The sequence below is a fragment of the Phaethon lepturus genome, unplaced genomic scaffold (assembly GCF_000687285.1).
Source record: "Phaethon lepturus isolate BGI_N335 unplaced genomic scaffold, ASM68728v1 scaffold14901, whole genome shotgun sequence".
NCBI lineage: Eukaryota > Metazoa > Chordata > Aves > Phaethontiformes > Phaethontidae > Phaethon > Phaethon lepturus.
The window spans coordinates 1-13,298 of NW_010519976.1; the positions used below are offsets into that span (position 1 = coordinate 1).

Sequence of the window (13,298 nt, forward strand, 5' to 3'; positions counted from 1 at the left end):
GGCCCAAAGAGTTGTGGTGAATGGAGTTCAAGTCAGTTGGCAGCCGGTCACAAGTTGTGGTAAGGGAAGTGACTGTCCCCCTGTACTCGGCACTGGTGAGGCCACACCTCGAATCCTGTGTTCAGTGTTGGGCCCCTCACTACAAGAAGGACGTTGAGGTGCTGGAGCGTGTCCAGAGAAGGGCAACGGAGCTGGGGAGGGGTCTGGAGCACAAGTCTGATGAGGAGCGGCTGAGGGAACTGGGGGTGTTCAGTCTGGAGAAGAGGAGGCTGAGGGGAGCCCTCACCGCTCTCTACAACTACCTGCAAGGGGGTTGTGGTGAGGTGGGGGTTGGTCTCTTCTCCCAAGTAACCAGCGGCAGGATGACAGGAAATGGCCTCAAGTTGCACCAGAGGAAGTTTAGACTGGATATTGGGAAAATTTTTTTTACTGAGAGAGTGGTCAAGCATTGGCACAGGCTGCCCAGGGAGGTGGTGGAGTCACCATCACTGGAGGTGTTCAAAAAACATGTGGATGTGGCACTTCGGGACATGGTTTAGTGGGCATGGTGGTGTTGGGTTGATGGTTGGACTTGAGGATCTTAACGGACTTTTCCAACCTTAATGATTCTGTGTTTCTTTTTATTGCTTTCAGATGCAGTTTTGTGATGATAATTTAAAAACTTAAATACCAAAATGTTGTTTTTTACTTGGTTTTGTTGATGGGTTCTTATAGGTAAATATGCTATGCGAGATCTGGTTAATCGACTTCCAGGAGGCAATGGTCCAAGCATATTGTCTGATGAGACTGTGGCAGCAATCTGCTGTGCTTTGCATGAGGTCACTAGTAAAAACATGGAAAATGCCAAAGCCCTCGCTGATACTGGAGGAATAGAAAAGCTGGTGAACATAACAAAAGGAAGAGGTGACAGGCAAGTAGGCAATGAAATTCATACCTAAACCATTTCTCTATTCCATTTAAAATGCTTAAGAATGCATGAAATGTTTTTTTGAGTGAAAAAAGGGTCTGCTTTTGCAGTCCTGACCTGAGTAGCTAACAAAGTCTGAACCTCCGAGGGAAAGAAGAGGCAGTTGGTACCACCATTCTCTGTCTAAAGCTTTCGAGGGTTTTTACAGTTGCAGTAATCACATTAGTGGGGCCTATTCAGAGTAAATGGTATTTAAAAAAAATTGTTCCCTCTAAACACGTACAAAATTAATAGAGTATTTAGAGCTTTTCAAAGTCAGAATACGTTAGCACCTTGTCAGGATGTACCACAATAGCTATTAATACCTAGCACAGCCATTTGGTAGGTTGTAAGGAAAACTTGGCCTATGGAGCTGCTTGCCTAGCCAAGTGGGATCTTCTCAAATAGGGTGGCAAAGGAAGTGTTGATGGAGATCTGGCTCTCTGCAGACTCACTCGGGTATGGCTGTGCCAACCCCTACGCTAGGCGTTTTATTAGCGAGTCCAGTGCTGGGCTTGGTCGGACACTGTGCTTACGTAGTAGTGCTAAAACCTCACAGAACTGGGCAGCCCAGCGTCGAGGACCGGGAACATGTAGTGGCTCCAGAGTCATGCAGGGTCAGCACTAAGCCAGCCTCACGGACCACATCTGGCTTCAGTCAGCATGGCTGCTCTGTACTCCTTCGCAATGTGACTGATGGAAACCGCATTAGCAGGGCTCTCGTTATAAACCAGGATATCGCAGATCTCCTTTCTATGGGTAGCAGAAAGCTGATTGTACAGTCAGCCCTGTGTACTGTTCCCAGTGTTTGGTCAGATGGTAAAAGAGAAAAAAGGATCTCTTCTCAGAGAAGCTGGTCCGTGTGAATTCAACATACCAGATTGTTAACAAAGCCTTTGTCTCAAAAGGAACTGTGTGCTATATTTGGAGTATCCACAGTTTGTAATACTTTTTATGTTCAGGCGACACAGGCTCATTTCAACTGCAGGTGGGAATGCCGTGATCCTTTATACAACTTCATTGGTCTGTGGAGACAACGTGTAAAGTTGCATCTGCACTTATATTTATGAGGCCACAGGGCACGCTAATCAAATTTATAATCTATGAACATGTTAGGGGTGTCTACTCATTGATTAACACTATCAACTGCAATTTTTTTTTAGCCTTTTCTTTCAAAACTGTATTTGGGCGAGTCCCCACAGTGACAGAAAAAGGCTTCTGTTTAACACAGATGTCATGCTGTGGCATTTAATGTCAAATCACTGCTTCAGTGCCACTACCAGCTTACTACCACTTCTCTTTTAAAAGATGGCATGATTTTATTTTTAGTAATAGCTAGAGCAGTTTTCCTAGCCTTGCTCTTGAGAGTGGAACAGTATTTTCCCAACCAATAACAGTTTTCAGTATTGCAACACAGAACTGAGAACAAAGTCTCACTGTGAGGATGTCTGGAGACTCTTAATTGTTCTCTTTTAATTGTTCATTCTTTTTCTACAGTTAGGAATTTTGTACAAAGATTTACGGTATGTAGTCTCAGTTTTTATGAAATAAATAGAATGTTTCTTTTCGTGATTTTTAATTCTTGCAGACAATGACAGTAGCTATTTCAACCCTTCTACCTGTATCAGTGGGTGACCTGAAGAGAAAACGTCTAGGCTGGAGAGGGAAATGATTGTCATGCTTAATCAGGTTCTGCACCAGCCTTTTCATTGAGGCTGCTGACACCACGCTGTTCATGCTGTGGTAATGCAGGCCTGCATTACTGAGACCTGGAGAGATGACCCGACTTGCTTCACAGCATCAAGGTTTAGGCTATTATGTGGCTCAGGAACGCTGTTCTTTTTAAGTGGAATTAAGTGGCTTTATAATAATGTAATATTCTTTACTTCCTTAGATCGTCACTGAAAGTTGTCAAGGCAGCCGCCCAGGTGCTGAATACACTATGGCAATACAGAGATCTCCGCAGCATTTATAAAAAGGTAAATTACAAAATTAGCCTACACTGGAAAAGAGTTCTACAAAAACTCTTAATTTAATGAACAGCAATTTATTCTGATGTTTTTTTTTTTTCTTCTTGCCACTCCACAGGATGGGTGGAATCAAAGTCATTTTATTACACCAGTATCAACACTAGAACGAGAGAGATTCAAATCACATCCTTCTTTATCAACAACAAATCAGCAGATGTCACCTGTCATACAGTCAGGTCAGTCAAGGAATGTGAAGAGATTTACTGAAGGGGTATCTCATATCCCATTTTTTATACTCAAATAGGCTCTCAGTTTACTACTGATTCTATCTAAAACACGGAGGTCATGCTGTCTCTCCTCTGTATTTAAAAAGAAGTACTTGACCTACTCAGACCATTACCTTAGCTACTACTGTTGGCAGGCTTCAGGTTCCACAGGATTTGTAGATGTGTCTACATGAGCAGTTTAGTTTGGATAAAGAGGACTTTGAATCTCCCCACTTACTCCTTAATGCAAGTCAAACTGCAGTCCAGAATGTGTGAACTGCATTCCTTTTGGATGAAACCAAATCAGATGGTGTGCTTCCAGAGCACTAATGTACTCCAGCAGCTAATGGGCATTCGATTCATGGGGACCAGCTCAGCCCTGGTGCTAAGGAAAACCTCAGAGTGCACATCTGGGCTTTGTTACCAACTGTTTCCCTCTACAAAGCCATTCCTCTGCTGTATGACCCAGCGTTGTAGCTGTAGCCTCACAGAACGTGCATACTTAATAGGCCAGAAAGCAACAGACCAATACTGAGGAACCTATTTTCATTCCCAATTGTGTCATGGCCATTAGGATGAGCAAGACAAATACAAAAATCTTACTTCTCCAACAACTCCTTATTCTTGCCTTTGTTCCTTTAACACCTTTGGTGCTGGGACTTAGATCTTCATGAGGGAGCTGATACAAAACCTACTTGAAGCCTTGTATATTGTCTTCATTTGGCATTTTATTTTATCCAATTTTCTATTTTTATGTGAATAGATCTCTGTTAATGCTAAGAAATATCTATCTACCATGACCACTAAAATAAGCGGCTGGTTCCTACAATGCTCTTGTTTAATTACTTCTTTACGTAGAAGTAACAACCCTCACACATACTGGAAAAACAAGGACTCAACCAGGGATTTATTTTCCTATGAGAAGTATAGTGTCTTAAGACTGGAAAGAAAAATGTATCTTTCAGGCCCGGAGTTCCTCGCACCACCAGAGTACAAGATAGAGGACTGATTCCTTTGTCTAGTGCCATAAAACAGCAGACTGCAGTTACCAATTGTAGAGGATTTTGTCATTCCCATCTTTGTGTTCCACGTTCAGTTTCCTCCCAGCCCTCTGGGATTCCAAAAGAACGTCCTGACCAAGTTATCTTTGTCACTCTCAAACCTCATGATACTGAAGGCAGTTTTTACTGTTACACCTAGTTGCTAAGTTGCAAATACTGGCATCCAACCACCACCTTGACTTCACAGACTGTTTCAGCTACGTTTCTACAGCCAGAGCCAAAAATATCTTCTCAAAATAAGCAATGACAACAAAGCAAATATGACTTAGGCTCAGGGAACTGGCCAGATTCTACCAAAGTGTAAAACAATATTCCAGTACCTACTGTCAAATTCTTATCTCGGCGCTTTCTCTACCAAGATACACCAGCAGAACAACTGTGTTACTCCAGTTCTTTGAACTACAAGTAGGAAGTAAGATGGGCTACTCTAACATAATATTCAGAGGCTGTTTTACTTCAAAGAACACTTAGTAAAAAAAATCTAATAGGAAGTGTCTGCTCCTCTGTTCCAGAGCGTGAAGAAGCTTGAACTAGTAAGGTGGTAGCTTGGTGCAGAGAACATGGCTGCAGAGGGTAGTGTGGTAGCAGCCTTGCAGATTACAGCAGGCACAGCAGATGCATGGTAGAACAGTTACCCTTGGCCTATAACATTTGTTCTTGTTTCAGTCATTCAGTTATTAACACACGCATGATGCTGGCCTGTGCCGGAATTTTAGTAACGCACCCAAATTTAGCTTTTTTAGCCATGAATATGCCAGGATAATATCAGTATTTAAACCATCCATAATAACACAAACTTATGAGATATGATGTAATGGACACAACTAATGGAAGAAGATATAATTGATTAATATTTTGAAGCAAAATGTTTAGAAATTATTTTTAAGCATTTTTCTCCTGTGTTACTGGAGTCTTTCTAAGGCAGCAAAGCCTGAGTGGTCTGTAAAACAAAGATTTAGCAGAACAAACTCTTTACAACTACAGTAGAGATTGAGCTGCTCACTGTGAGAATCTAAAGGAAGTAATCCATGGTTATGATCTCACAACAGTCACCAGCCAACTGGAGCACAAAATGTCCGAGACTCACTTCTACACGCTAATCAAAGAGCAGTAACACAAGTGTGTATGTGGATCACTTCAGCCAGGCAGACCGTAAATTTTTCTGTCCTGTCCCAAGTGACAGGATGGGCTTAAGGATTCTGTTTGACTAACTTACATAAAATCATAAGTCTAGCAGGAGTCTCATCTTCTAAATGCAAACAAATCATGCCATACGCAAACCGAAATGGGTAAGGTCTCTTATTTCAGTTGTAAGCACTATAGAGCAGTGACTCACTATTAAAGCATAAAATTACAGTCTCCTGGTACATTGCTGATAGCTTTTGTCATTGGGATTCTTCACCCAGGACAAACTATGTACTAGCTTTGTCCATTTGTTACTCTTTGAGGAAGGAAGGGATGAGGAGAGGATAAAGAGGTTAGGTATGGGAAAGGCTTTTGTTGCATATACTGATAATCCTTCTTTTTTCATCAGTTGGCAGCACGTCCTCATCACCGGCTTTATTAGGAATTAGAGAACCCCGCTCTGACTATGATAGAACGCAATCTTCTATGCAGTATTATAATAACCAAGGCGATGTCATTACACATAAAGACATATATACTGGTAAGATACCAGTTAGGTGAACTTTTAACTGGAATACCTAAATATTCCTTACATGAGGAGCTTATACAATCCGAATGTGGACAGTTGCATTAGAAGGCTTGTTACTGCTTGATCTTGTTTTCCGGTTGTATTCATTATATTCATTGCTTGTGGAACAGAGCAGGTTTTTCATCTGTCTCTGCCGTTTTCTTTAGAATTGCACGCATTACCCAAGTGAGACAAGATCTGTTTCTATATTGGGAGATGAGAGGTGTTTGGAATTTTTAGTTTTATTTAAAATCCTATTACAGAGAATAGTTTTATTATGCACGTTATATACATTATTATACCATGTTATAAATAATAACATGTGGTTGTATATTATAATAATGTATTATAATGTTATTAAATTATACCAAAATGTCATCTTTTCCCTGATCTCCCTTTTCTTTCCTACTTTCTGACAAAAGTCACAAAATAATAGAGGTGACAGTGAATAAAGAGAAGGAAATTATTAGTCTGTAAAACAAAAAACAGCAACACAAAAAGGCCTTCTCGATTTCAGTGTAACTACTGCTGAGGGACAAAATTTGCCTATATTGTGTTGGTATATCGTATTATTAGTAGATACTAAAAATCTGCATTGTTTGGGTGCCACATAATTTCTTCTGGTTAAAATAGAAGCAAATAGACTTGTAGACAAAAGAATAAAGACTGAAGTTTATTCCATAAACTGTTTTCTCACAGGTTCCAGCAAACCTTCACCAATTTACATCAGTTCCTATTCCTCACCAGCAAGAGAACAAAACAGACGACTACAGGTGACTCCAGAATTTTATTTTGAAATGACACCAATAACAAGACTGAGCATATAGTGTTTAGAGGAACTTCAGAGGTTTTGGAGTACACCTCACAGTGTTAGCGTTTTTATAGAGTCTCTCTACAGCACAGTTAATTCCTTATTGGGCATGAGTGTATTTAGAAGTACATAAGCACTTGTCAGTTTATTACCTTTGTGTTTTCTATTTATAGTCACATTTTAGTGTGCTGTTCTTATGGTGGGATCAGAGATGACTTTTCTGACTTGACTTTTTTTTTTTCTTGGTAGGTATGGTCAGGTTCTGTACTTTTTACTTACGCTCTAAAAGTATTCCTTTTGGAGAGTTACTGGCTTCCCAGTGAATGCAGGAGGAGACATGCAGGCAGGCTTAGAGGTTTTTCCTCCATTGAATTTCATTTAAAACTTAGACTCATTTCATGGAGGTTTGAAACCGATGTTACTATCATCATCAGTAGAGCTGCACTTAACTTTTTAGGGAAAGATTCTGTGTAATGTGTGTAAGTTTGAGAAACGAGGCTAATTATACTTTGAAAGCTTATTTTTCTATCACTTTGTCAACAGCATCAGCAATTGTACTACAGTCAAGAAGATACCAACAGAAAAAACTATGATGCATACAGATTATACTTGCAGTCCCCACATAGCTATGAAGACCCATATTTTGATGATCGAGTTCACTTTCCTGCTACTTCAGATTACACAACACAATATGGACTGAAATCAACCACAAATTATGTAGACTTTTATTCCACCAGACGATCTTCTTATAGAGCGGAACAGTACCCGGGTTCACCTGACTCCTGGGTGTAGCATCAAAGAGAAGAAACAACAGTGTATTTCTCATCTTGCTTGAGAAGAAATGGAATGGCCTAATTTGTTTTGGTTATGAAATGTGAAAGTGAAATAAGAGGAGGAACAAGGAAGTTTTTTTTTTTATTTGTTTTTTTTAATTGTCAGGAAGAAAAACTGGAAGGAATGGGTTTTTGCTCTGTTTAGGTGTTAGGTATAATTACTTGTAGCTCCTGTAGTCTGGTGAGGGTGTGGGCGATGTGATGAAAGGTTTGAGAATTGAGTAAAATGAATTTGGAAAGTGTGTAGGTCAGAGCAAATTAAAGCAGATTTTTTTTTATGTGAATAATAGTCTTGTTCTGATAGTTTGTACAGAGAAAATAAAATGGATGCCCTTGTTTTACTGCTATTACTAAATGTCAAGATTGTACGCTATCACGTCTTGTAAATTTCTTTCGTTGGTGTAAATATGGAAATGCCACCTCGGTTTAAAGTGCCATCCATTTGTAATGCAGTGTGTCATTTTAAAAGGAATCTGAAACCATGCACAAAAACAAATCCCAGAAACTGTTATAAATTTTAAAAGGAAAAAAACCCAATCCTTTCAAAATGAATAGTGTAATTTTGAAGCACAAAGTACAGTCCAGTATATCTAGACCTCTCCCATTTCCTGCCTATTTCATAAGAAACTTCACTGCCATTTTCTATGCACATGGAATAACAATAAATATGGAAGTCTCATCCATGGAAAGCTGTTCCCTGTTCATTTTTTAAAAATTTTTTTTAATTTTCTGTGTGTGATACTTGGAGACAAATACCATGAATATGGAGTCTAATTGCATGTTTTTAAGCAGGTTAAGTATATCAAAACATTTGGGCCATTTTGCCAGCTTTCTTCAGTGCATATATTCTGAATTTTTCAGGCCAGCAGACCAAAGTGTGAAATTATACACTTTCCTCCTGTTATTCCTTAGACTGGTGTTTTTACTTTTGATATGGGCAGTCCAGGATATTTCAGAACGCTATCCTGTTTTCTTCTCATCACTTCTCTACTCTTCCCCTTGCTCTCTCCAGGAAAATTAAGATGATGCTGCTTTCCTAGAAATTATAGTCCCCATTTTGACTACATTCTGCTTGGATTTATTTACAATAAAAATCTTTGAGTATTTTAAGTAACTCAACCTTACATTCTTTCCTCATGCCATAGAGTCTGTTAACTTTATACTGCCTGGAATCATAATTGTTGTTCCCTGTCATTGCACTTTGGTTTCCAGTGTTTCCAAATATCCTCATTGCATCAGTGAAATAAGAAAAGGTAAGCAGAACTGCTCCAAGTCTAGATTATCAGGCACATTCACTTTTCCTTAATTGGCTGGGCCACTTCAGCCCCCTGACTGCAAGAGGGAAAAGAACTTGATGGGTAAAGAGCAGAGCAAAAGTAGTGAGTTGGGTCTTAACTCCGATACGCAGCCACGCAGTTCCCCACTGCTGCAGTGCCACGTGCGCGTTGCTGAGGGCCAGGACTGTGCAGATGGTGCCTTTTTCCTAGATGACTTTTTTTTTCTTTTGAGATAGAAAATAGTTTCCATTGACTTCACTCTGAGGTTGTTTCTTGTAACAATTTCACCACTGCTCTTTCATCATTGTTCTAGCTACCTTCAGTCACGTGTGAACTTTGGTGTGCAGACCACCGCAGGGCAGTGCTGACTCAGCAGGCTATCGACATACCAGAAGGCAGTAAGCTGTCTGAGCCAAATACACTTACTTGGCATTTCATTGTCCCCAGGAGATTTAAATTGGCTTCAGATAACAAAAGAATAGACTGAAAGGGTCATAGTCTGTTATTAGTTGCTTCTTCAAATCTGCTAACAATCCTCCAAAAATGAGGGAGGTAGTCATTTCAACAGTGCAGCTGTATGATGCAGTGAGTTTTGCTTCTCATCTGAGGCGGTTTCGTCAAGATCAAAAGCAGCAAGATTCGGGACAGCACCCCCAGTTTGGATCTTTTATGCTGTAGTATATATATAGAGAGAGTTCCTTATGTTGGTTTTGTTTTTATGGGTCTTGTTTATTTATGTATTTTTACACATTATGTCTTGGTGCTATACTGATTAAAATTCTCTGTACAGTGTACTTGGTTAATTTCCCTTTATGTGCAGAAGTGGGGAAAAAATAGGGCACGGTTTCATTCACAGATTTAATTTCAGAATAAATATGATTTTCCCACTTTAAAAATGTTCATGTTTCAAGTCAGTGGAAGAACTTGTCTGGTCTGAAATGTCTTCCAGATGATGTAGAAACTGTCTCCTATTTACACAAGAGTAATAAGGGAATGAATCAGGATTTACAAGCTGTGGGTTCGCCCCACTGATTCATATCTGAGCTCATAGCTGAGGTGCCACACTAGCCTAATTTTCACTAAAGCTGGGATATCCCTTTTCTTGTTTGTGCAGTGCAAATGCTTTTTATTATTAACACTCTTCTCCACTCCTCTAAGCATCATCCTTCTCCTCCATACTCTTCCTGATCTTCCATACTCTTGCTGATTTGCCCTTTGCTGCTTATGGAAATTTTGACCAAAGACAAACTGTAACCAAAGCGCAACCCTTCCAAAGAAAGAGACGTGCCAAACTCTGCTGGGTTCTGACACTTACGTGTGCCCTCAACTGCAGGGGAGTTATGATGACTTCTGTAAGGTTGACCTTTCCTTTGTACAACCATCAGCCACTTGAGCAATTCACTCACTCCACCCATGTGCAATTCTCTACAACCAGTCATACCATGCTTCCTCTTGTCCAAGAAGAGCTTCAATAATCTCAAAACCTATGCCATTTTCAAACTCATCTGCTGGTGACACAAATGCCACATTTTACTCATACGAACTATGCCAAATGAGATAGCCACAGCAACACAACTGTAAGCTTTGGCTCGCTAAACCTGCTCACCTATGGCAAAGTTTATTCTGCTGTTGTCATGTGCATGGCAATAGATTGTCGTATCAAGAAACCACTCTCAGAGCTGAATTTCTGGAAATCTCTTCACTAACGGCTGTACACCCCTCCTGCACTACTGGTTTGAACGGGAAGCCTGTTCGGGGAAGCATCGGTACGACTGTCATCACATTATTGAATGCCAGTAGAGGAGACTGCCGAAGGACAACTCACAGGGGATACGCTGCCTCCTGCCTTGCCAAGCGGTGTATACGCATGGCACCTGGACTGCAGAGGGAGAGCTGAAAAGGCTGACTGCCATCAGTTTAGACCTAGAGCAAAAGGTCTGATGACTTTTAGACCAACTTTTTCAGAGGAATCAGTTGCAGAGGCCTCAGGCCCTGCTGTGAGTACGGAGCAACATTCACTACCTATCAATCACAGCCATCTTCTACAAAACAGGTAATGGCATTTTCCAAAGCTAAAACGTGTCTTCAACACAATGTGAATGCAACATAAATACTGCATTTGTGGATCCTGTAACACCTGAACGTAAAACTATTCCTTTTTTTTCTGGCACATTCTCATGAGAAGATGCGTCTGCTTTCTATTGGGTGGTCACTGGGTGAGTAGTCTTGAATAACACAGCCTGAACTTGCAGGACATTCTGATCTGAAGGATGCTGCTGGCTGTATTCTCTGAGCACCCCACCATTAGCTTAGGATTTGAATACTGTCAGAGCCTGGATGCAAAACTCAAGTCCTTAGAAGATTAGCATTTCTAATCATCAAGACAGATTTGAAATAAATGGTCAGTCACTGAGTCTGGCAAATGTCAAGACGGGAAAAGAGATAGCAATCCAATTTTTTTTTCCCAGCCATTTTCCCAAGCTCTTAATGTTTAAAAACATGATACAAGACTGGCATACGTAAAGCACTGTTTGCAGTATGTAATCACCTCTTGTTAAGGGGAAGACTTTGACATTTTACCTCAGAGAAGCCTAAATAGGGCGCAGGGTAATGTTCAGAGCGTTCTGCCCGGTGATATGGAGAGATACATCTCTCCAAATACATCACATAGGGAGAAGCGGTCACAGTCTGCACAGGCAGGCAGAAATCGGCAGCAGGATTCTTCATTTGCTCACAGATAGCATCAAGGTGGTATTTTGTGAGTTCCTTTACCCAAAGATACCACTACTTTATTAGAGATTCTAAATATTTTACATTTAGATGCATACAACTTACAAGGCATTCATTGGTTTAAAATGCATGTCTTTTCAAAAAATACTGAGTTTTATTTTTGCTTTTATTAGGTTTTTCAGGCTACCAACAAAAAATTAATATTTACTTTACAGCATTTCAGTTAACAGTAGAGTCGATAATTACATCATAATTAGACATGCTAGTGTAATCATCCTAGATGTGCTATTTTCATAAAACCTAATCAGGTATGATTAAAACGTGTTAACTGGAACATTCTAGAAGACTTTGAGATTAACCCCAGAAAAACAGTTCTGATTGATTGGGTTTTGTGAACGTGATGGAGGACAATCAAATCCATCATCAGCTATATAGCTTTCCACACCAGACATCTATTCTGAAACCACACTGCTAAAACCAACCAAACAAATAAAACAGAAGTAACACACAGACTCAGAGCACGTACCATCTACAGAACTACTGCAGTGAGTTTGCTTCACTAAGCCCCTCCTCAAGTCTGTGTGGGGCTCTGTGTGTGTCTCCACAAACCTGGTACAAGTTTCAGTAGAATATCTGGAATAGATTACTTCCTAGAGTAAAGGTTAACTGTCAGAAGCCTCTGTTCTCAATTTTGAGAGGAAAACATGAAGACTTCTCTGCAACTTGTGTACTTTAATTTCAATCTGCCAATTAAATGAGCACAATTTCATTTACGGCAGCATTTTAAAATGGGCAGTGCCAAAACAAAACAAAGCACCGACCGCTATATCTCGAAGACTTTCAGCTATCTCAGCAGCTAGAGCATATGGTAGGCAAAAAGCAGGAGCACACATTTTTCCAAAGAAAGAAGCCAGATCTTTAAGTCTTTAGAAAATGTAAACCACTTACAGATGAAGAGCTGAAATACAGAAAACCAGTCATACTTTATTTTTCCCTTAACCTTGTATGTTGTCAAGGGGGGTGTTTGAAGGGAAAGGATTCATTACATTTTTCGAAGTTCTGCATAGGCTAAATTAAATAAATTCACTCAAAAAGTAACTTAATGCTTTGTGAGATTTTAGTATAATTTCATTTTACTCCCTCTTCTGGAACAGTTACATCATCTGTATAACTTTCTGGTAAAAAGAGAAAAAGAAAAGCTGGAAAAGTATTTTTTTTCATTCTTCCATGGCTTAGAGCTCACTGAATGCTCACATTTCCCATACAATGACTCACATCTGGACTGAGACCAAATGCAGAGTTCCCTATGGATTTCTAAAAAAATTATGGACATAGGAAATAAGAAATTTGTACTGTATCAGCAAACACAACAAGAATGCATTACTTGTTCTGTAAAAAACATTGACTGATATCAATCAGTCTCATATGTAACAGGGGTGCCTCCTTCTGCTTTAAATTGACTTGCTACTTCTGCACTACACCCTCTGCTTAAATGCAAATTCTGCAATAGAGTTTGTTGTAGTAAATAAGCCTCCTGTGCTGTTGATATCAAGTTCTAATATCAATTGTTTTGCTATTAAAGTGAAGGTTAGGAAAGGTATATTTACGATAATATACCATCCATCCTACAAATACAAATGTGCATCCGCTATACAATAGACTATGTATCCATGTATGCCTCTAGAACAGAGATCAGCAGGCTCCGCTGAAC

At 39.8% G+C, this 13,298-nt stretch overlaps 1 protein-coding gene across 1 annotated transcript; it reads left to right on the forward strand.

The window, feature by feature from the left end:
* Positions 1-714: 714 nt before the first annotated feature.
* Positions 715-7,652, forward strand: LOC104628595 (plakophilin-4-like; the record flags this gene model as incomplete). The annotated part of the gene is made up of 6 exons (XM_010297238.1): positions 715-910; positions 2,841-2,925; positions 3,035-3,152; positions 5,778-5,909; positions 6,636-6,709; positions 7,291-7,652. Coding segments are annotated over 6 exons (854 nt in total), but the record flags the coding sequence as incomplete, so codon positions are not given.
* Positions 7,653-13,298: the final 5,646 nt, after the last annotated feature.